The 23484-nt window shown below is 54.7% G+C and overlaps 1 protein-coding gene across 5 annotated transcripts; it reads right to left on the bottom strand.

The window, feature by feature from the left end:
* Window positions 1–16: 16 nt before the first annotated feature.
* Window positions 17–22988, bottom strand: ARHGEF15 (Rho guanine nucleotide exchange factor 15). Of its 5 annotated transcripts, none has more exons than XM_036094548.2 (18): window positions 22851–22988; window positions 11527–11691; window positions 10275–10374; window positions 7801–8453; window positions 7175–7507; window positions 6911–6965; window positions 6108–6211; window positions 5793–6004; window positions 5514–5674; window positions 5227–5379; window positions 5007–5136; window positions 3693–3767; window positions 3480–3572; window positions 3226–3386; window positions 2977–3129; window positions 2735–2817; window positions 2519–2623; window positions 17–1646 (listed from the first exon to the last, which is right to left on the bottom strand). In XM_036094548.2, the coding sequence occupies exons 4-18, from the start codon at window positions 8402–8404 to the stop codon at window positions 1495–1497; spliced, it is 2574 nt and encodes an 857-aa protein (XP_035950441.2). In that variant the 5' UTR covers window positions 8405–8453; window positions 10275–10374; window positions 11527–11691; window positions 22851–22988; the 3' UTR covers window positions 17–1494. The 5 variants fall into 5 exon arrangements, with proteins under 5 accessions (XP_035950441.2, XP_035950444.2, XP_035950442.2 ...); XM_036094551.2 differs by having other exon boundaries at window positions 6108–6166; XM_036094549.2 differs by lacking the exons at window positions 10275–10374; window positions 11527–11691; window positions 22851–22988 and adding an exon at window positions 9749–9780.
* Between the last annotated feature and the right edge of the window lie 496 nt (window positions 22989–23484).

The following is a 23484-nucleotide window of genomic DNA, read 5'->3' as shown; positions in this document are numbered from 1 at the left end:
CACACACTCCCCTCAGTACAGGTCCACCAACATTTATTGAGGGTTTCTCATACGCCAGGCACTGTGCGAAGTCCTGGGTGGCCAAAGGCCAGTCCCTTTCTCCCTCCCGGCCTCCCAGAGTCCTTGCACCTCCCGTTGCTTTCCTGGGTCAGCTGCCACACGGGAGCTGAAGGGACAGTATGACGGGCCCAGCTCAGGGAAGGCCTGGTGCCAGGCCTAGGCCCTCGGTCACCAGCAACTGTCTGCTCTGCTCTGTCTCCATCCCTCACCTCCTTCTGGTATCCCACCGGGCACTTTCTTCTCTGGAAGGAGATGCTCTGGAGGGCACACACTGGGCCGCCACACTGGCTCTTTGTTCCCTCCCCACCGGTTGGCCCAGTGTTGCCGCGGGAGGTCCAGGATGAAGCCCGGAAAGCCGGAGAGGCTCCCTGGCCGGCCCGCGATCCACAGCTCCTGTTTCTTCCCCCAAACCTGGGGCCCAGAGCCGGTGTGAAGCCCGAAGCTGAGGCTGGATGAATGACCGGTTACAGTTCAGGTTGGAGGCCAAGGTTGGGGCAAGGAAGCTTCAGGGGGCTTCAGGCCATGGCCACTGGCCATCTTTAGTCCCTCGGGCTCCTCTACCAGGCTGTCTGGCTGATCCCCAGCATCACCCTCCAGCTGCCATGGACCCCTGGCCCAGAACTCAGGCTTCTCATCCCCCACTCTGGCCTCTGGCTGCCAAGCCACACCCAACACATCATGTCCGCTGGAGCTCAGACCTCCTGTCTTCTTGGAGAGAATAATAGGAAAAGCAGGGGGTGAGGGAAGAAATGGAGTGCTCAGTCACCCGGGAGGGGGCAGGACCACACACACAGCACGTTCAGCAGGACCCCCCTCCCTGATACATGTAGAGACCTAGGGACACACGCACCGATTCTCTGAGACACACACTCTGGATTCTTCTAGAAGAGAGGAAGGGACTTGAGAGGGCAGAGAAGGCACCGCAGGAACGGAATCTAGCGCTTCCCACACTCAAAAGGCAGGAGGGTCATTGCTATAGAACCAAGTGGGGGCCCCACGGGTCTCTGGGGCCCAGACCACCATCTTCTGTGGCTGGATGTCCCTGCTCACTGCTGTTGGCTCTTTTATCCTGGGACTTTATCTCCAGTGCAGCCCTTTTTAAAACTTTATTGACCTAGCTTCTTAGTCTTCCTTGGCTGTGAACGGAGCAGGGATACTCATTGGCCAGCGGCTCAGCCAGCTCAGCACCCGTTGGCTGCCTTGCACCAGGCCTCTGTCTCCATTGGCCACCCACTCAAGCCATCCTCATTCTCCTTCGCGGGGGAGGGCGTGGGGGGGGGGGGGCTCCGACGGCCTTGTTCTCATTGGCTGCCTTCTCCTGAAGCTCGGTCCCTATTGGTTGCCGGTAGAGGTAGCGTTTCCACTGACAGCGAATCCAATGGATGGATGAGCTTTGTCCTCTGCGCGCTGAGCTGCCCGACGTCCCAGCCTGCGCTAGGGTGGGGGGGCACTGGGGGAGCCTGAAGAGGGCCCAACAGCCTCGAGGAGCCTCTGGTGTTGGCGAAGGTGCCTCCTCCTTTCGTGTTCCCCTGTGACTTCACACACCAGCTGGGCCGGGAAGGCCCCAGGAAACCCCTTCAGCCAGCCTGGGAAAGAGAGACAGGGGCCCAAGCGGAACCAAGGCAGGGGAGAGGTCAGGAAGGAAAGGAGGTCCCATGGGGTCTAATGCCCGAGGGTCCCAGTGAGTGTGGGGATTAGTGGAGAAGCCTGGAGCGTCAGGAGAAACGACATTAGAGGCGGAGGCCACAGCAGCAACAGAGGATGGGCGTCCCTCCTCTCCAGCCCTGCAATGGCCGCTCATCTCACTCAGAGGGAGAGCCGGAGTTCTTACGGGAACCTAGGAGGACCCCCATGGTCTGGTCCCCGTTACCTCTGTGACCTCATCTGCCCCTCTCCCCTTCTTTCACGCCCTCTACCACACTGGCTTCCTTACCATTCCTCAAACACACTGGCCACAGGGCCTTTGCACTGACTCCTGTCTGGGCTCTCCGACACTCTTCCCCCAGTCACCACGTGCCTAAGTTCTTCACCTCTATCAAGTCACTGCTCACACGGTGGCTCCTCATTGAGGGGCACCTTGACCTCCCGATTTTAAGTTGTAATCCTACCTAACCCTGGGACTCCTGACCTCCTTGACTCTGTTCCACTTTTGTTTGCCCACAGCATTTACAACCCTCAGACAAGTTGTAGCATTTTTTTTTTTTTTAAGTAATCTCTGCACCCAAAGTGGGACTCGAACTCATGACCCTGAGATCAAGGGTCGGATGCTCCAGTCAGGCACCCCCCTATCATTTACTTATTTATATCTTGTTAATTCTTTATTATTTCTCCTCCACTGGATCGTGCATTCCAGCAGGGCAGGAATCTCTGTTTTGTTCACAAGGCCTAGGACGGCGAGCAGCCTCTCGGAGGTGCTTAATAAAAATTCACTGAATGAATAACTACAAGAATCTCTCACCTTCAGGGCTCTTGTGTGGGTGCTTGGGGGGAGCCCTGGACTCCAGACTTCGTCCCTCCGTCCTGGCTAGTGCAGAAGGCTCTGAACACAGTTCCTGGGAACAGTCTGGTTGGGGGTGAGTGACATGCGGTGGGATCAAGACTCTTTGTAGCTTCTCCCCCATCTGCCCCTGAAGCCTCGCGTTTCCTTCCCTCCTCCCCTCTGGGGTACACTCACCACAGTCCTCATAGACGGTATCCGGGGAGCAGGGAAGGGGGCCGGGGGTCGGGAAGGCTCCCAGCCAGCGTTGCATGTCTGATCTGGTGGGGACAGAGGGAGGGGTCATGTCTGAACCAGGAGGGCCTTCTGAGGGACAGACAAGGGCTACCGAGGAGGAAGATTGAGGAGGAGGAGGGTGCTGGGCTCTGAGAAGCCGAGTGAGGGTCCCAGGGGTGTTTTCTGAAGGAGACACAACTCACAGGGATGAAGCTTGCAGGAGTCGGTGGGTGGGGCGGCCCTGGTGGTTGCTGAGAAGGGAGAGGCGGAAAGTGGGGGGTCCGGATGGGTCCGGAACCTGCTGGGCCTGGACCAGGGAGCGATGGGCATAGTCCAGAACTTGTAGCCGCTGCCCGCTGCCCAGGGAAGAGGCAGTTCAGAGGGAGGACAGGGATCCAGCTGGACCCCTCCTCCCTACCCCAGCCTGGGCGCCCTCCCTCCCTGGGACCCACCTCTTGGGCTGAGTGATGAGCAACAGGTCACTGAAGAGCAGCAGACAGAGGGGGGTGAAGCGGGGGCGCGAGGTGAAGAGCACACCCCCCCTCCGGCACCCTAACTCGGTCAGCTCCCCCTGCAACTCCAGGCGCCTGGACCAGGACACCAGGGGCAGGGCCTGTGAGGGAGCAGGGGGAGGTTCCGGCTTGTTGCAGCTTGGGGGGGACAGGGGCGGGGGAAGGGAAGGTGGGGGCCAGGACAGGGGGCCAACCTTGACTTTGTGAAAGCGCAGCCTCTGGGTGAGCCGGATCAGCTCCTCGGTCTGCTTCATGCGCCCCACCTCAGCGCTGCAACGCTCAATGATCTGGGGTCAGGGGAGCCGTGTCACCCACCCCTACTCCCTTGCACCCCTACCGCTTCTCCCTACCGCCCAGGCCCTTTCCCTCCCCCCCCACCCCAACACCACAGCATCCCTCCTGCCCACCTTGCTGACAGCACCCAGGGCTTTCTGCGCATTCTCCTGGCGGCTGGACCCCTCCTCCGTCTGGCGCAGGATATTCTGGGGACAAGGAGGGGCCTCAGTTAAGAGGATCCCACCTGGCTTGACAACATGCTTAGTCTGGGTTCACAGGGCTGGGGGACCAACCTCAACGAGGCAGAGAGACCTCACCACTCACTGTCTGCACAACCCTGAGCACCTCAAGTTACCTCCCTGAGCCTCAGTTTTCCCCATCTGTCAAATGGAGATAATACCCACCTAGCATACCAATAGAACTGTCGTGAGGATTCAATGGGGTAAGTAGACATAAAGTGCTCCTCATAGTCCTTGGTACGTGGTAAATGCAAATAAGAGGGTTGCTATTGTTTTAACCATTATCAACCACAACTCTTAGCGCGAACAATATAGCAGAGTGGTTAAGAGTGCCCGGATTCACATTTTGCCTCTCTCAATTATTATCCGCATGACTTGGGGCAAGTTACATATCCTCTCCATGCCTCGGTTTCCCCATCTATAAAGTGGGGCCAATAATAGTTCCTACCCACAGTTGTTGGCAAGGTTCGACAGGTACAAAGCACTTAGAAGCATGCTGAGGACGGGGCACTCAGTAGCCCTTTAGCTGCTATGATTAGTGTTATGATTATTAGGTTGTCTACACTGGGGATACATGAAGCTGAATAGGATATGAAAATGCTGATAATCTAGATGGGGACTCCTCACACCGAGTCACCCGCATCAGGTCACCTCGTTTAGGGAGAAGTTTCTACTTTGCCACAGAAGAGTCTTTCTCAACCTGATCCCACCCCCACTCCCCACTCCGCCTAACAGTCCGCCAAGGAGCCTTTTTAGACACATCTTCCCTAAGTGTCGTACCCACCATGACATTTTAATAGCACAGATATGCTGCGTGTCTATCTGAGAGCCCTCTGGAGTACCCCCAAAGAACTAATTTTTGCCTCTTTGTGAGTGACATCACCCCCACCGGGAAGGCACTCAGTGGGGGAGCCCAAAGACCACTCCCCACATTCCCCCTGAGATTGAGGGAGAGGAGGGGACCTGCCCAAGGTCACTCAGCCAGGTCGTGGCAGAGCTAAGTCTAGAACTCGTGTCTCTAGCCAGGGGGCGCTCTCGACTGCCCCCAGACTGCTCCCTGAGACGTCTGCTTAGCTCCAGGTAGGCTTGGAGTGAGAAGCAGGGGCAGGAGGCCCCCGGGAGGAGGCCGGGCGTTCCCCAACAGGGCGGGGCAGGGGCAGAGGGGCAGAGGACACCCCCCCCCCGCCCCCCGCCCAGCACAGGCACCTGCAGCAGCATGCGGAGCCGGGTGATGCGCTGAAAAGGCAGCAGCAAGAAGGACGGCAGGGGCAGCCGCTCGCACTTCGGGAGGCTCTGGAGGCGCCGCAGCTCCGCCGAGAAGCGCACGTTCGTGTCCCTGCGGAAGTCGTCCACCTCGAGGCCCTGGACCCCAACCCTGCTCCCCAGCTTCCTCCCCGACGCGCGGCCCCGCCTCCCGCACACTCACATAAGGCGGCTGTACGTCTCCTCCTGGTATTGCTGGTTCCGCACGTAATCCACATACACCGAGAAGGGCCCCACGGCGTGGTCGTGCACCACGTCACACAGGTCGCTGATGTGGGGGGATGAGCGCACGCGGGACAGGAGCGCCCCTAGAAACCTGAAGAGGGGGGCGGAGAGCCAGGTCTCCCAGGTATTCCTGCGAAGAGCTGGGCGCTAACTGGGCGCGAGGAAGGGAAGACCTAGGACAAGCAGGAAGCTAAGGGTGTGCTGCGAGGACAGGGCCCCACTGACCGCTCGCTGACTCCCTGAACTCGCTGCACATTAGAAAAGAGGGTGTGGTGGTCCCGGGGGGTCAGCGTGTCCCGGAGAGCCTGGCTCAGCACGAAGGTGTCCGTCAGCAGCCGCAGGGAGCGCAGGTAGGAGGCCTCGGATGTCACCACCTCGAACAGGCTCTGAGGAGGAAGAGCTGGGCCGTAGCGGAAAGCCCAGCTCCCCGACCGGCGCAGAACCCAGGTCCCACCCCCCTCCCCTGCGCCAGCCCTGCCCGACCCCCCCCCCCCGCATGCCCACCTCCTGCATGCGCCTCTCCTGGGGGCTTAGCGTGTCCAGGAGGCCACTGGCTCGCACGGCCGGAAGCTCCTGCCACAGTGTGTTGCGAGGCCCAGGGGGCCGTGTGAAGGTGGGAGCTTCGCCGGGATTTGTGGGGGAGGGACACCCATCCTCGCTGACACCCCAGAGCTCCTCGGACAGCACGGCTGCTCGATAGTTCTGGTACAGGGGCTCTGGGGGGCAGATGGAGCACATCAGGGAAGGCCAGCGCCCCGGGACCGTTCCCCTGGGGCTTGCTGGTCACAGCAGGGACCCCCCACGTCCAGAGGCCCTCACCATCCTGCAGGGGCAGCTCCCAGTTCTGCTCCTTCAGCTCCTCCAGCCCCTCCTTGTCCCTGTGGAAAGGGATGGAGTGCCCCAGAGCCACCACTGTGACACACCTGGGGGGAGGGGTTGCCATTCACACGCTAGTATAAAGGAGTGCACAACCCGGAGGCAGGCTGTATGCGGGGACCCTGACCAAAGCACACAGACAAAATGACTCAGGCGCCTGGTCCTGGGTGGGCCCCGTCCACCGCTGTGATCTCAAGCCTCACGGACAAGCCATTGTCTACGATGCCCTGTTTGTGCCTCGGGGACACTCGGCGCGATCAAGCCCAAGCTCGCTCCTCCCTCTCTGTCCCACTCAACCAAGCTACACACCCAGGAGATTCACACCAGCAATAAGCGAATGGGCCCGCCCTCGCTCCGCTAGGGGTGCTGAATCTATAATGATTGACAAGCCCAGATGACACAGAAGAGGTGTTCCCGGTGCCGAATGGATTTGTGGACAGCGGCCACGGAGGGAGGCTCGAGCTGCGGGAAGTCAGAGGGAGCACCTGCCGTTCGCCGGGCTCTTTACCAAGATCACACTCAACAACTCGGTGAGGTGGTTGGCGTGCTTACCCCACCCACAGATGAGGACACTGAGACCCGGAAAGCCGAAGTGACTTGTCTAAGGTCACACAGCTGGCAAGGGACAGAGCTGCCTGTCTCTGGAGCCCTAGACGTTCTTCACCCCACGTTTGGGAAGGCGGGGTTGAGCTGGGCTGATGCTTCGTCTGCTGTGGGGTAGGAGTAAGGGTGCGGGGCTTTGGTACCTGCCCTCCATTGTTGCCGGAGGAGTGTTCTGAGGAGCTTCATCAGGATTGTCCCCTGGAGAGAGATTGCCCAGAGTGAAGAGAACAGACCTCCAGGATCCCCAGCCCAGGACTCCTGACTCCAGCCCCAGTAGAGACGCTTATTGGTGGAGGAACCCAAAGCCCCCAGGGCCTGTTGGGGGTGGTAGTCTGTTGGCTTTTAGTCCTCTCTACCTCCACCCCTCCCCTTCCCAGCCCAGAAGCCCGATCCCCCAAGCCTGGTACCTGCTTGGATTCCATCTTCGGAGGGAGGATCGAGATCTGGCTGCGGGGGGTCCCCAGAGATGGTGGGGTCCTGCCTGACCCAAGTTGGTTTGGGGGCTTTGAGGGGCGGCAGGAGTTTGCGCTCGGCTGTGGAGCGGTAGGACGTAAGGACCACTGGGGGGAGACTGATGCTTGGAGGGCTGGGGCGGGAGCGGGAGGCCCTCAGTGGGGAGGCGCGGCAGAAAACCCTGGGGCCATCCTCATAGCCCCCCACAGGCACCCAGCGGAGCTCGAGGCCAGGCCGGCCTATGTGGCAGACACAGGGGCAGCAAGGAGGGCAGGCGAGGGCAGCATCTGTGGGAGACACGGGTGTCCTAAGGAGGAGGCCCTTGGGGCCTGGCCCCACCCTGCCCAGGCCCCCTCCCTCCCCTGAACCCTTCCAGCAGGGGGACATGGCAGTCCAGCCCCAAGCATCTATCTCCTCCGCCTGCCTGTCTTCAGACCCCAACAAATAGGGAAACCAGATTTTCCAAACATGAGATCCATTTTTAAGAACGTAGCCTCTGAAAACACCCAGTCTTAAAGCACTGAGAACCAAGAAGATGAGCGAGATGGAGCCCACCCCCGGGGCTTCACGACGCACTTACCCGGAGTGCCGTTCTCCTGGGACCCACTCCCAGCAAGGTTGCCCTGTGGAGCCTCTCTCTCCCCGTTCACATCCACTGCCCCTTGGGGACTCGGCTCCAGGGCCTCCGCAGCCTGGACCCTGCTTTCAGTCCCCCATTCAAACCTGCCAGCCAGTCTCCTCACGGTGCCTGGGGCCGAGGCAGAACCACCCTGGGCAGGGACCCCAGGCGTGGGGAGCAGGGGCAGAGTGTGTGACCCGGAAGGTTTGGGTGGGGGGACTGGAGACCGGGCAGCAGGTTCTGGGGAGACGGAGCGCCTGGACGCGGGACTGGGGGTGCTGGAAGGCGAGTCTGGGGAAGTCTGGGAGTCCAGGCTGGCTTTAGAAGCTGATGGAGGCAGGAGGGCAGGGGGCTTGAGGGAGGAGGCAGGGGGGTCCCAGTGGATGGGGGTGCACATTGGGGTTGGTGCATCATTGGAGATGAGGGCAGGTTCTTGTGGAGAAGAGCCGTTGTGGTGGGGCCCTGGGGACTGGGCAGCCCGGGGGCGAGAAGGGGGGCGGGGGCGGATGATCCGAGGGGGTTTCTGGGTAGGAGGTGAGGCTGCAGGAAGAGGCTGGGCTGACATCTCCCTCTGGACTCTTCAAAGGAGTGGGGTACTCTGCTGGAGTCATCCCCTGAGGAAGAGGGAGGGAGAAGGAGACCCTTAGTGCCCCCCAGCCCCGTGGGTAGACTGAGGCCTCTGAGCAGAAACTGTTGGCCAGCAAAAGGGGCAGGATGTCAGGGCCAGGAGCGAAGGCTGCTGCCCTCCCTCGGCTTCTTTCTCGTCTCCACTGTCTCCCGTCCTCACCGCTCACCCCTCCTCGCCTCCCGGCCTGCATTTCTGTCTTTCGGCTTCTGCTGCCAGAGTCAGGCCAGAGCAGACCGTGAGCCGGGCTTGGGGGCGCCCAGCTGGAGACCCAGGTTGGGGGGGGAACTGGAAATGTAAGGGACATCGGGCTTGCCCTGGGCCAGATGCGTCTAGCTGCTGAGCTCTGTGCGCGTGCATGTGTGTGCGTGTGCGCGCGTGTGCGTGTGCCGTTTGCAGGGCTGCCGGGAGACGTGCTGAGAGCGCAGCGCTCTGAGCAGACAGGCGCGGGCGAGCGGAGGCTGCTGGGCGGGTGCGGCGGGCGCGGTGGGGGGCGCGGGGGCGCGTGTGCGGAGCGGGGGGGGGGGGGGGGGCGCCTGGGCCGCCGTGTGCGCAGGCGCGCCGCGTGAGCCTGGGGCCGCGAGGGATGCATCACTATTTCCCTGCTCCAGCCGGCCCTCCGCCCCCCATTTCCCAGTTCCTCTCTCCGGACTCTCCCTTTCCGGATTATTTTTAGTCTCCTTTTCCTGCCCTGAAGATTCCTGGAGCCTTTGACCCCAAGAGACCAGGAGGCCTCGGGCATGGTCTGTCCTGCCCCGTCTCCATCCCTGCCTGCCACCCCCCCCCACCTCCAATCTGGTCCGAGAGGCCCCAGGGGCGGCCTGGGTCCCGCCAGGAGGCCTGGTGGGTGGTCGGGAGACCAGCCTGAAGGTGAGGACCAGTGGGGCCAGGACACCCGCATCTGGGCTTCACCTCCTCCTGCGGGCAGGCGGCGGCAATCCTGAGCAGGCTGCGGGGCCAGGGCGGTGCCCCCAAACTCCGTACAGGAGTCGGCAGGAGACTCAGAGCCCTGCAGGCCCCAGACTGGGTTCTGGAGAAATGATGCCGGGTGGGGGCTGGGGGCGGTAGACTGCGAGTCTTAGAGCTCAATGGCCTCTGTGTTCTGGCAGGAAGTTCCTTAGGTGGCCCGGCCTGTGGCCTCACTCGCCCCCAGCCGGCTCCTCCCCAGCCTTGCCCCCCTCAGGGATCCCTCCCCCCCACCCCCAGGTACCTGCGTTTACTTCCTTTCCCGCCTCCCACTCGGGCCTCTCGCAGGGACCCAGGTGCTCGGCCCCACGCACTCACCCTTCAGTCCTCTCCCCTCTGTCACCTCCCAGAGCTGAGTGAGTAGGGGCAGGAAACAGGAATCGGGATCCTCCTCCCAACCGGACACCCCCCCCCCCAAACCACACCGCACTCCACATGCGCACACTAGGGCTCTGGAAGATGTGAGGGACCCAGGATCCCAAGGGTCCGGAGAAAGGCCGAACCTCAGGCCCCGAGCGTGGACTGCGCTGTATGCACACGTTCTGTTTGCATTGCTGTGTAGACTGGGGTCTCGCGGGAGCTGCGGTGACCACGGGGTAGCAGGAGCACAGGGCTGGGGTGGCAGAAGGACCCCGGCATCTAGACACCTCTCTGTCAGCTGGGGGATGGTGTGTGTGTCCCCCCACGGCGTGTCTGACCCGCTGTCCCGCACCTCACACCATAGCCTGTCCCTTTAGCTGCTAACCTGTCCCCCTGGGTGCGAGCCAGTCCATTATTTCACACCAAGGCACCCCCCTCCAGGATTCTGCCCCCCCAACTCTGCGATAGTGCCCCCTGAACTTACCTTTATCTTTCTGGAAGCAGTTTCTACTTTCAGCCGGTCCTGCCCACCCCTTGGAGCGAGGAGCGTGGGGCCAGGTCTCCGAATGTCTGTTCCTGTGTTTCTGGGGCGGGAACCGAGGGCCCAGATTGAGATCTCCACAGAGGAAGCCAGTTCCTCAGCCCCACCCAGCCATTGTGTCAAGCATGTGTGCATGTGTGTTTGTGGGGGGGAGGGAAGCAGGGAGAGAGGGCCCGGGACCGGGACGGAGATCTGAGACCCGGCTCCTCCAGGTGGGCACGTGACATTTGTTGGGACCCCCGCCTGCTCCTGGTTCTCAGTCCCCCTCTCTCTGGGTCCCAGCCCCTGACTCTCCCTCTCCCACTGGGAGGCTTTGATGTCCATTCAAGATGGATAGTCAGCACCCCTGGGGCTGGGGGGCCCTCTCACCCCTAATTTGCTCTGTGCCTGAGGAGCTGAGTCCCCAGCACTGGGGCTGTGCCATAAAAGCAACTAAGGGGGTGAAACGAGCCACACCCCAGCCTGGATGCAGGTTAGTGGGAGGAAGATACAGGGCAGTTTTGAAATCCAGGAGCCTCTGCCCACGCCCAGGTGCCACTCTTTCTAGATCTTCAGGTGCGCGCGCGCACACACACACACACACACACACCCGAACAAGACACTGGAAAGAAAAGTCAGAAAACTGGGATAGAAACGTTTGAACCCCTTTCTCCCCAAGCGAAAGGCAAAATTTTCCCAATGACCAACCTTGCACTACCAGGTCTATCCTCCGCCCCACCCTCTGCTCGCAAGGGCCTTTGCCCTGGCTGCCCGCGCCACCTGGAAGCCCACCTCCCGGACGTCCCCATCGGGGAGTCCTTCGCCTCTTCAAGCCCCTGCTCAGAGACCACCTTCTCGTGAGACCTGTCCCACCACTGGAAAATTGCCGGCCACAGCCCCACACCTCATTCCAGCCCCGTCTTCTTTCCCATGGCAATCATTCATCATAACATACTGAAATGTTAGGGCGCCAGGGTGGCTCAGTGGGTTAAGTGTTTGACTCTTGGTTTCAACTCGAGGGGTGATCATGATCTCAGGGTCGTGATCTCAGGTTCATGGGATTGAGCCCCATGTAAGGGCTCTGCGCTCAGCGGGGAATCTGCTTCTCTCCCTCTCCCTCTGCCCCTACCGCCCCCCACCCCGCCACCCGCTCTCTCTCTCACTCTCTTTCTCAAATGAGTAAAGAAATCTTTTTAAAAAATACCAAAATGCTTACTATTAAATTGATAAATTATGTTTATAGTTCATTAAGTTTTCATGGAAGTTTCTGGGATGCCTGAGTGGCTCAGTCGGTTAAGCGTCTGCCTTGGGCTCAGGTCATGATTCCAGGGTCTTGGGATCGAGTCCTGCATCAGGCTCCTTGCTTGTGCACTTTCTCCCTCTGACAAAAAAAAAAAAAAGGTAAGCATCCTGGTGGGAGGATCTTTATGTTTTGTTCACTGATGTATCCTAAAGTTCTGGAACAGGGTCAGGCATATAATAGGTGCTTAATATTTTAGAAACTGAACCAAATTGAACTGAATTCCCCCCATAGCCCTCTAGTCCCCTGACTCTCCTTCCCTACAGACCATTTCCACAACTCTCTTGATCCCACTGGTTTCCCATCACACACACACACACACACACACACCCCAGGACCAGAAACCCACCCTCCCAGCCCTCACCTCTAGATCCTTTTGGGCTTTCAGAGAGAGGAAATCTCTCCAAGAGTACCTCACAGACCCACTCAAGAAAGCTAGATACACATATGTAGCCGAACGAATCCTGTTTTATTTTGAAATGGGAATATCTTATTCATTTTGATACTTATAAAAATAACATTAGGGGCGCCTGGGTGGCTCAGTCAGTTGAGCTTCTGCCTTCGGCCCAGGTCATGATTCCGGGGTCCTGGGATCAAGCCCCATGTCAGGCTCCCTGTTCAGTGGAGAGCCTGCTTCTCCCTCTCCCTCCGACCCTTACCCCTGCTCGTGCTCTCTTTGTCTCTCAAAAAAATAATCTTTTTTATTTTTTTAAAGATTTTATTTATTTATTTGACAGAGAGAGACACAATGAGAGAGAGAACACAAGCAGGGGGAGTGGGAGAGGGAGAAGCAGGCTTCCCGCAGAGCAGGGAGCCCGACATGGGGCTCGATCCCAAGATCCTGGGATCATGACCCAAGCCGAAGGCAGACGCTTAACGACTGAGCCACCCAGGCGCCCCACAAATAAATAATCTTTAAAAAAAAATAACAGGGCGCCTGGGTGGCTCAGTCGTTAAGCGTCTGCCTTCGGCTCGGGTCATGATCCCAGGGTCCTGGGATCGAGTCCCGCATCGGTCTCTCTGCTCCTTGGGAGCCTGCTTCTCCCTCTGCCTCTCTCTCTCTCTGTCTCTCATGAATAAATAAATAAAATCTTTAAAAAATAAATAAATAAATAAAATAAAATAAAATAACAATAAAAAAGATAACCCAAGAGGCACTTGGCTGGCTCAATCAGTAGAGCTTGTGACTCTTGAACTTGGGGTGGTGAGTTCAAGTCCCACATTGGGTGTAGAGATTACTTTAAAAACTTTTTCAAAAAAAAAAGATATCCCCAAAGTGCTGGTTATTAGCTGCAAACATGAGTGGCATTTGGCACTGCATGAACCTCTGCAGGCAGCAGAGGACCGGGGTGAACTAGACCACCCTGGGCTCCCTGTCTTTCCCTTTTCCTCTCTCTGTCCCGACAGACCCACCTGGAGCCTTCTCATCTGCCTGACTGTTGCTGAGACGTGCCCCCCACTCCCAAAGGCAAGACAGCATGTTTTGGGGGAACAGAAGCTCCCTGGAACTATACTCCGAATGTTCTAACATTCCCGACAAAGGGGTTCTACTGGGCCCACTGCTCAAAGCAACCGCAAAGACCAAAATCTCGACTTCCCAGAGCTATAACAATCGCCATCTGTTTATTTATATGTATGCCCCATCTCATTCCAAAAGGAAACTGAGCTCTGAAAATCAGATCACGCGATATACACCAGATTATTTTCACACCACATATTGTATTGTACAAATGCTTCTGCAAAGGTAGCAGGGTTTTGAGTGTAGTCGATCAGTCTCCCACCACCCTCGTGAGGCAAAGGCTCTCTATGTTTCCATATCCCAAAGGTATTAGCATAGTTTCAAGTCTGTATTCTGCCACCTTCTCCTAGCGTTGCCTTACGACCATTGGTCATGTTCCTTCATGGTCTTTGTCGCTACACCTTTTCCTGGACTATAATATCACATCACCTAGGTTTTACCATCTTGGTAAGAGCAGTAACAGTCTTCTAGAAAAGGTTTCCCCCGCCCCCAGCCCTCCCCACTGTATCTAGTTCCAGTGGGACAACCAACCACCGCAACCTCCTCGCGGCCATGGTTTGGTCAATCACGGGACCCCATTCCTCTGGCCACAGCGACAGGCCCAGGAATACACGAGTCACCCCAGCCAAGACAGCCTCCTTCCCTGGGCCCCTGGGAAAGAGCCGCTTTCTCTTTCCTCCAAGGTCACAAAGCAGGAACAATGTAAGTCCAGAGCAATCAGACTTGGCCCCCTTCCACCCCCTGCCCCCCTGCAATGGAGGAAACTAGTCAATAGTGGGAGAAAATGAGCCCCATACCCAAGGGAAGCAGAGCCAAGGGACAGAGGGGGCCTGACAACTCATGGGAGTCCTTTGGACGGCCCCTTTCCTGAGCCACTGAATTCCCTTTTGTGCTTAGGCTAGTTTGGAGCTGGGTTTCTGTCAGTTATTGCTGAAAGAATGTTGATGATTACAACCCATTCCTTCATGCAAGAATTGTGGGTAGCTTTCAGGTTTTGCCATTACGATGAATGTTCCAACGAACATCTTTTTTTTTTTTTTTTTTTTTTGGTCCAAAACAAAACAAAACGCTTTCGATTTGAAATATGATTAACAAAGTAATCAAGGAGATGGGATCGGTTTTGATACTGCTTGAAAATTTTTTTCTGGAAGGATGCGAGAGCCCTCAGGTCTTATCTCCCAGCTCTTTACCTCCACATCAGGCAGCTGTGACTATTCCTTGAAAATCAGGTAGGGGCTTGGCCAGGCCAAGAGACAAGACATGGGTGCCTATCTGGGAAGACCACAGAAGCACAGCTATAGTGAAGAGGAAAGTGGGCCCATCTGGAGAACAGTGAAGGGAAATCTTAGGGGTGCCTAGGTGGCTCAGTTGGTTAAGCATCCAACTCTTGATTTTGGCTCAGGTCATGACCTCAGGGTCCTGGGATCGAGCCCCGCGTTTGACTCCCCACTGAGTGTGGACGCTGCTTAAGATTCTCTCTTTCCCTCTCCCTTCCCCTTGCTTGTGCTCGCTCTCTCTCTCAAATAAAATTTTTTTTAAAAGGGAATCTTAGCTTTTTGAAATGGAAAGAGGGATATGAGGCTAGAGGAATGAGATGCCACGTGGTGGGCAACCAGATAGGGCAGAACAGGCACTGAAGTTTTCTGAGCCGGGATGGGGAAGTGGATAGCAATAGTTTTAACTCGCTCACCCCTCTTCTGGTACCTGGTTTCCCCCCCTCCCATCACTCTAGTCCAGATGGCCCATTCTGGGGGTGATGCACGGCCCAGAAGCAGCCAGTCAACACACTCTGTCTCCCCTAGCCGCTGAGGTTGGTTTGGGGGTGAGCGTGTGACGCAAGCAGGGCCAAAGCCTAATCCAAGCAGGACCTGGGGCTCAACTCATTGAAGAAGGGACTTGACTCTTGCTGGCAGCTTACTTCCAAAGATGACTGCCACAATGCCTCCCATCCCAAATGCCACTCCTCTCATCAAGAGGAAGAGTTTATGTTCCTTCCAATTCCATCTGGGCTGGCCCCCACGACTTGCTTGATCCAGAGAATTGGGGACGAACCAATGCTGTGCGTGTTTGGGGCCTGAAGAGGACTGGCAGCTTCTGCTTTGTTCTCTTAGAAGCCAGCTATGGGCTGCAGAAATGTGGGTAGACTACTGGGTGGTGGGAGGCTGTGGAGGGAGAAGCCACTCAGAGAACCAGGATACCAGGATGTCCCAGCCACCAGCCAGGAGGGAGGTCTTAGGACACCTGACAAGGCCATCTTGGCTCCTCCAGTTTCAGCCCATCTGATACCACCCCCGGGGCATCCACACCAACTTCTTTCTCTCTCTCTCTCACTCTCTTTTTTTTTTTTGCTCAAATTCTTGATCCACGGATTCAAGAGCAATGAAATGGTTTGTGTCTCAAGCCGCTCAGTTTGGGGTTGATTCATTATGCAGCCGTGGACAAGCAAAGCACGGTCTTTCCACTGGGGCTGCGAGGCTGGGGGGACACAGGCCCAGAGCTGCTGGTGGCCATCAGTGAGGTGGCCTCAGAATAACACTGGCACAAGGGAGAGGCAGAGAGACACAGATTTGAGTCCCTGATGCCGCTGCCCTGAAATCATAGCTGTGTTTGCACTTCTCAGTTCTGTGAGTCAATAAATTCCCGTCTGTAAGCTGGTTTTGGATTGTTAATCACTTGTAACCCAAAAAACGCTCTTACGAGGGGAGAAGAGTCGACAATGAAAGAAATGTTGAGTCCGACTGGTCTCTGAGAGGGCCAAGACCTTGACGTCCAGTGGAATCCTTCTGGGAGGACAGACCCTCCCGGGTGTGGGATGAAATCAGAAGGGGACAGTGAGGAAAGGATTGGCGGCTCTGGGAATCTACACAGGTTCTGATCTCAGTGAGGACCGAGGATCCTGTCCCCACTGCCACCAGGTGGAGTCTGAGCCCTTTGGGTACGGGACCTGGCTGCCAAAATGAACCCATCAGCGTCCAGGGCCCACCCCCCCCACCCCCCCACCCCCCCCCCACCCGGCAGAGGTGCAGCAAGAGGAAGAGCCCAGTGCCCTTCACCCCCAGCATCCTCCCTCCCTCCCCTCTCCTTCCACCCCTTCTCTCAGGCCCCTGGGGCCCACCTTTGGGTTCTCCCTCCACTCCTCTCAAATTTGTCTCAGGACATTTGTACCCAAAAAAGATGATAACAGTTGACAGTAGTCAAGATGACATGGTATTCACAAAAGAATAGACACAAAGAGGGGCGCCTGGGTGGTGCAGTTGGTTGAGCGTCTGACTCGGTTTCAGCCCAGGTTGTGGTCTCAGGGTCCTGGGATCGAGCCCCACGTCCAGTGAGCATGGAGCCTGCTTCGGACTGTCTCTCCCTCTCCCTCTGCCCCTCTCACCCCATGTTCTCTCTCTCTCTCTCTCTCTCAAATAAATAAGTGAATCTTTAAAAGAAAAATAGACACAAAGATCAATCAGAGAGAATAGAGAGTCCAGAGATAGACCTATAGAGATATATTTAACTGATGTTTACCAAAAGAGCAAAGGCAATTTAATGGAGAAACGATAGTCTTCTCAACAAAAGTTGCTGGCACATTTGGACATCCATATGTAAAAAAAAAAAAAAAAATCTAGACACAGACCTTACACCATTCACACTCAAAAAAGATCATGGGGGCGCCTGGGTGGCTCGGTAAGTTAAGCATCTGCCTTCAGCTCAGGTCATGATCCCAGGGTCCTGGGATCGAGCCCTGCATTGGGCTCCCTGCTCGGTGGGGAGTCTGCTTCTCTCTCTCCCTCTGTTCCTCCCCCCTGCTCATTCTCTCTCTCTCTCTCAAATAAATAAAATCTTAAAAAAAAAAAAAAGACCATCGACCTATAAGTATAATACAAAATGACAAAATTTCTAGAAGAAAGTAAAGGACCTAAGCTAGGTGACCTTGGGTTTGGCAATATGTTTTTAGATACAACACCAAAAGCATGGTCCATGAAAGGAAAACAATTGACGTTAAACTTTATTATAATTTAAAACTTCTGCTCTGTGAAAGACGCTGTAGGAAAATGGAAAGACAAGTCATAGGCTAGGAGTAAACATTTGCAAGACACTTATCTGGTAAAGGGCGATTATCCAAGGTACACAAATAGCTCTTAAGCTCAACAAACAAAAAAACCCAATTTAAAAATGGGTAAAAGATCCGACACCTCACTAAATAAGATATACAATAGTATAAATTTCCAGCTTGAAGATGAATAAGTTCTGAGGATCTAATGTATAGAATGACAACTATAATTAACCATAATATTGAAAGTTGTTAAGAGGGTAGATCTTAAAAGTTATCATCACACACACCCACACACATACACACACACAAGGTCATTATATGAGGGGATGGAGGTGTTAATCTTATTGTGGTGAATATTTCACAATATATACACGTACCAAATAATCAAGTTGTATACCTTAAACCTGCATATGTTATATGTCAATAACATTTCAGTAAAGCTGGGGGAGGAGATAAACAGATGGCAAAAAGCATATGAAAAGATGCTTGGCAGGACGCCTGGGTGGCTCAGTCGGTTAAGCATCTGCCTTTGGCTCAGGTCATGATCCCAGGGTTCTGGAATAGAGTCCCACATCCGCATCGGTCTCCTTGCTCAGCGGGGAGCCTGCTTCTCCCTCTGCCTGCCACTCCCCCTGCTCGTGCTCTCTCGCTCACTTGCTCTCTCTCTCTCTCTGACAAATAAAATCTTGCAAAAAGAAAAGATGCTTGGCATCATTTGTCATTAGGAAATTACAAATTAAAACAAAAGGAGAGACCACTACACACCCATTAGAATGGCTAAAACCTAAAACACTCACCCTACCAAATGCTGATAAGCTTGTAGAACAACAACTTGCATTCATTGCTGGTGGGACCGCAAAACGGTACAGCCACTCTGGGAGAGAGTTTGGCGGTTTCTTGCAAAGCTAAACATGGTCTTACCATTTGATGTGGCAATAGTACTCGTAAGTATTAACTCAGCTGATCTGAAAATCTATGTCTATATAAAAACCTGCACACAAATATTTATAGCAGCTTTATTTATCATCAGCAAGCACTGGAAGCAACCAACTTGTCCTTCAATACATGAATGGATAAACAGACTGGGGCACATCCACAAAGTGGAAAGTTATGCAGTGACAAAAAGACATGGATGAAGCTTAAATGCACATTGTTAAGTGAAAGAGGCCAGTCTGAAAAGGCCACATACCTATAGGATATTCTAGAAAGGCAAAAATAGAGAGCGAGTAGAAAGATGAGATGTTGCCAGGGCGGGTGGAAGAGGTAAAATACAGGGGATTTTTTTTTAGAATGGTGAGACTATTCTGTATAATACTGTCCTGCATTTGTCAAAACCCTTACAGCTTTACAGCACAGCCAGTGAACCTTAATTTTGTGCAAGTTTTAAAAAATCATTTAGGGGGCACCTGGGTGGCTCAGATGGTTAAGCGTCTGCCTTCGGGTCAGGTCATGATCTCAGGGTCCTGGCATCGAGTCCCGCATCAGGCTCCCTGCTCAGCGGGGAGCCTGCTTCTCCCTCTGCCTCTCTCTCTCTCTCTCTGTCTCTCATGAATAAATGGATAAAATAAAATCCTTAAAAAAAAAATCATTTAGGATGGCGGGGTTTCGGCTCAGGTCATGATCTCAAAAGTTGTGGGATCGAGCCCCACGTCAGGCTCTGCGCTCAGCGGGGAATCTGCTTGAGGTTCTCTCCCTCTGCTCCTCCCCCCCTTCTCTCTCTCTCTAATAAATAAATAAATCTTTAAAAAAAAAAGTTTAGGGGCGCCTGGGTGGCTCAGTCGTTAAGCATCTGCCTTCGGCTCAGGTCATGATCCCAGGGTCCTGGGATCGAGCCCCACATTGGGCTCCCTGCTCGGCCAGGAGCCTGCTTCTCCCTCTCCCACTCCCCCTGCTTGTGTTCCCTCTCTAGCTGCCTCTCTCTCTCTCTCTCTCTCTCTCTGTCAAATAAATAAATAAAATATTAAAAAAATAAATAAATAAATAAATAATAAAAAAAAATAAAAAAAAAAGTTTAAAAAAAATCCCTTAGGAAGCCAAGGTCTCCCAGGAAGGAAGGCAGAATGTAACCGAATCTAACTGTATTATAAATGTATGATACAACTTTACCAAAGAGGGTGGGCCGGGTTGGGGCGGAGGTGCTGACCTATGTAACTTCAGAAATGAGTGGACTCTCTAAGATGACAGGCAAAAGGAAACTGCAGTTAAGCGTCGTACTGGAGTCGATCAGGTGGATTCCCATGGGGTTATGGGTTCACAGTTCTGAGAAGTCCTACACATGTACACTGGAATTGAACAATTAAGTAAGTGGATGGTGATAAGAGGAGTCAGGTTGCTCACTGCTGGAGTGAGAGTTTACAGAGAGGCACAGAGAGGAGGTTAAAATGATTCACGTAGCAATGGATTAGAGCTGGGGACATCAGTCTGAACTCATGTTCAGCTTAATGAAGATGCAGATGGTTACACACAGAAATACACACATGGGGGGCGCCTGGCTGGCTCAGTCGTTAAGCGTCTGCCTTCTGCTCAGGTCATGATCCCAGGGTCCTGGGATCGAGCCCCGCATCAGACTCCCCCCTCTGCGGGAGGCCTGCTTCTACCTCTCCCACTCTGCCAGCTTGTGTCCCCTCTCTCTCTGTCTCGCTCTGTCAAATACATAAATAAAATATTAAAAAAAAATAAAAAATAAAAAATTGTGTAAAAAAAAAAAGAAATACACACATGGGTTACTATACACACATATATTTACTTGCTCTCCCAGCTAAGAGGGTCTCAAAACAATGATACCCCAATGGCAACAAGCACGTCCAGTGCCCAGGTTTTGGTTTTTTCCTTTTTTTCTTTTTCTTTTAAAGATTTTTTTTTTTTTTAAGCAATCTCTACAACCAGTGTGGGGCCCAGATTTTGGTTTCTAATACCATTCTTCAATAAAAGGAACTAGAGATTCTTGGAGAAATGGCTGATTCTAGCACTGGGGCAGGGAATATACAAAAGAGCCTGGAGCATCTTGTTTTGCCAGAAAATAGGGAAACACTTTAAAAAAATGTTTTAATTAAAAAAAATTTTTTGATGGTGATGTGTCAAAGAAATACATGAAGCAAGCAAAAGAGCTCCCAGGGCTAAAGCTAGAACACTTGGGGCAACAAAATAGTGTGTGTGTATATACTTATATATATATACTTTATATATACATATACTTTATATGTACATATACTTTATATATATATATATATATATATATATATATATATATATATATATACACACACACCACCCAGGTGCCCCCAAAATAAAGTATATTGAATCACAACCCAAAATATAAAATAAAAATCCATGAGTCCATACTGATAGAAATCAATAGTTGAATAAGCAAATAAATGAGGGAGACAAACTTCCCATGAAGAATTCCAAATAAGTTGTGTAGATACTTCTCCCTCAAGGAGGCGGAGTCTAACTCTCCATTCCCTAAGTGTGGGCTGAGCATAGTGACTTCCTTCCAAAGAGGAGGGTATGGGGGGCACCTGGGTGGCTTGAGTCGGCATACATCTGACTCTTGGTTTTGGCTCAGGTCATGATCTCAGGGTCATGAGATGGAGCTCCCCCCAATCTTTGGGCTCTGTTCTCAGTGGGGAGTCTGCTTGAGATTCTCTCTCTCCCTCTCCCTTGGACCCTCCCCCCCTCAAATAAATAAATCTTTAAAATACTACTTTAAAAGTAGTCTGTCCAGGCACTTGGGTGACTCAGTCAGTTGGGCGTCTGCCTTCTTCTCAGGTCATGGAATCGAGCCCCATATCAGGCTGCCTGCTCAGTGGGGAACTTGCTTCTCCCTCTTCCTCTGCCTGCCGCTCTGCCTACTCCTGATCTCTCTGTCAAATAAATAAAATCTTTAAAAAAAATAAAAACTAAATAAAAGTAGTCTATCTTTAGGACATCTAGATATTAAAGATAAAAGGCTTAAGCCAGGGCGCCTGAGTGGCTCAGTCGTCGGGCATCTGCCTTCGGCTCAGGTCATGATCCCAGGGTCCTGGGATGAGCCCCGCAGCCGGCTCCCTGCTCGGCGGGGGGCTGGGGGGGGCCTACTTCTCCCTCTCCCGCTTCCCCGCTTGTGTTCCCTCTCTTGCTGCCTCTGTCAAATAAATGAAATTAAAAGAAGAAGAAAAAAAAGGCTTAAGCCAGGGGTAAGCAGCTGACTCTTGATTTCAGCTCAAGACCCCGGGGTCTTGGGATGGAACCCCGCGTGGGGCTCCCAGCTCAGCGGGGAGTCTGCTTCTCCCTCTCCCTCTCCCCCTCCCCCCACTTGTGCTCTTCCAATGTTTCCAAAACCTAAGCACACACCATAATAACCTGGTGGGTTTGTTAAAACAGTCTTTCACCTCCTGTTTACCTCCTGACTCAGGAAGGCTGGGACAAGGCTAGAGAATTTGCATTTCTTCCCCAGGTACTCATGGTGTGGCTGGTGCCGCTCCAGGGAACACACTTTGAGAACAACTGCTGTAAACTCTAGGATTAAAATGATTAAAATACTGATTAAGTGTCATCCCATCCACCAGGTGGAGAAATCTGGGAGCATCCACTGGAAATTTTCAGGGGACTCTTTCAGAACCCCTCTCGAGAATCCGGGGAGAAGCCCCATGGTCTGCTCTACTTTACCTTCCACCCCTCCTGTCTCCGTAATGCTCAATGAGGTAGCAGCAGGAGGAGGGCGAGAGAGAGATGACTCAGACCCAGTCCCTGGGGGGGGGGGGGGCATCCAAGAACTCCCAGAATAGTGAAAGGAGTCAGAGAGTAAACGATTGCTGATTGAAATGAGAAATGTGGGTAACCGCTTGAGGAGCAAAGCAAGATGGAGATGGCTGAGAGTGGAGAACTTGAGAAAGCTTCAAGGGTCGGGAGAGATAAAGCTCAAGGTGAGGAATGATTTGGGAATCACCGAAAGAATGGGGAAGGGCCATTTCCAGCAGTGGGAACAGGATACACGAGGGCACAAGGGTCTGGCAGCTCTTGACTTTTCTGGAACCCTGATAACTGGGCACTTGGTAGGAGTCCAACACTTTCCCTCAGGTAAGTGCAATAGGTAATTAGCATTCCATTGACAAAGGAAGCTGTGAAACGTTAAGTAACTCGCCTAAGTTCATCCAGCTGGTAAGCAAGTAAACACACACTGGAGCTCCAAAGGCGCTCTGAGTCTAAATCTGGAGGCTGCCTCACACGCAGGCAGGCAGCCTCTGCCTCCTCCTCCCCCCCCCACCCCCGCCCCAACTGACATCCCCCATCCTGCTTTCTTTCTCCAAGCCTTCTTTCTCCTTCAACCCCTTCCCGGGGTTGCTAGCTTCCCCAGTCTGTCTTCTCAGTTCTCCCGTGATTAACCGTTACCAGACTCACGAGCAAAGACAGCAGTCCAGACTCGCAGACGCTCTCCCACTACTAGCTGACAGTGGAAAGCTAAGCCCGGGGATCCACCTCCCTGCCTCGCCCCGTCCGCCCTTCGCCTCTGGATTGCCGCGAGGATCAAGAGCTCAGGGCTGTGGCTGAACTCCCACGCCATCCTTCGGGGCCCGCAGCAGCCACACCCCGGCGCTGGGACCTACGAATCCTGCCCCCAGCCTCAGGAGATCCGTCCGGTCCAGCAGGTGTGTTTCCTCCGCACCTGCGGGCGGGCTCAGCCGCAGATTCCGGGCTCACCTGGCGCCAGGGCCCGCGGGGGAGCGGATCTGCTGTTTGGCAGTCCCCGTCCGCCGCGAACCGGACAGGAGGTGAAGGAAGGGGCGCCCTCCGCCCGCACCAGGAGCAGCGCCAACCCCGCTCCTTTCTCCTTCCGGTAGGGGACTGCGACCCCCGCTCTCCGTCCCGTAGCCCCGGGCCCAAGCTCTCCTCTCCGCGAGAGATACAAGCTCCGCTCCCGGGGCGCCCCTCCCCGAGCCCCGAGTCTGGGGCGCCGGCGCCGGCGCGCGGAGAGTTAATTCCAACCGCCCTCCCGCGGATTCCGGGGGCCGGGTCGCCGAGAGCACCTCCCATTGGCCGCGGAGCCGGCTCGGCGCTGATTGGCTGGGGCTGCGGGCCCCGGCTCGCCTCGGCTCCCGATTGGGCGCCGCGCTCCGGTGGCTGGAGTGTGGCGGTCCGGCCTTCGCAGGCTGCCCGGGGCGAAGCTGCGGCGAGCTTCGGCGGGCAGCTGCCTGGGGACGCTCATCCCTGGCCGGAGTTCCGACTTCCTTCCCCGATACAGACGCCACCGATCTTCTCCCGGATCCTCTTCCTCCGTAACCCGCTGCTTTTCTTTTTCCTTCCTCCCGGCTCCCATCTCCCGAATCCGCGCTTC

This window comes from Halichoerus grypus, chromosome 2 (assembly GCF_964656455.1).
Source record: "Halichoerus grypus chromosome 2, mHalGry1.hap1.1, whole genome shotgun sequence".
NCBI classification, from domain to species: domain Eukaryota; kingdom Metazoa; phylum Chordata; class Mammalia; order Carnivora; family Phocidae; genus Halichoerus; species Halichoerus grypus.
Note: the sequence above shows the minus strand (reverse complement) of the source record. Positions and strands in the feature narration are given on the sequence as shown.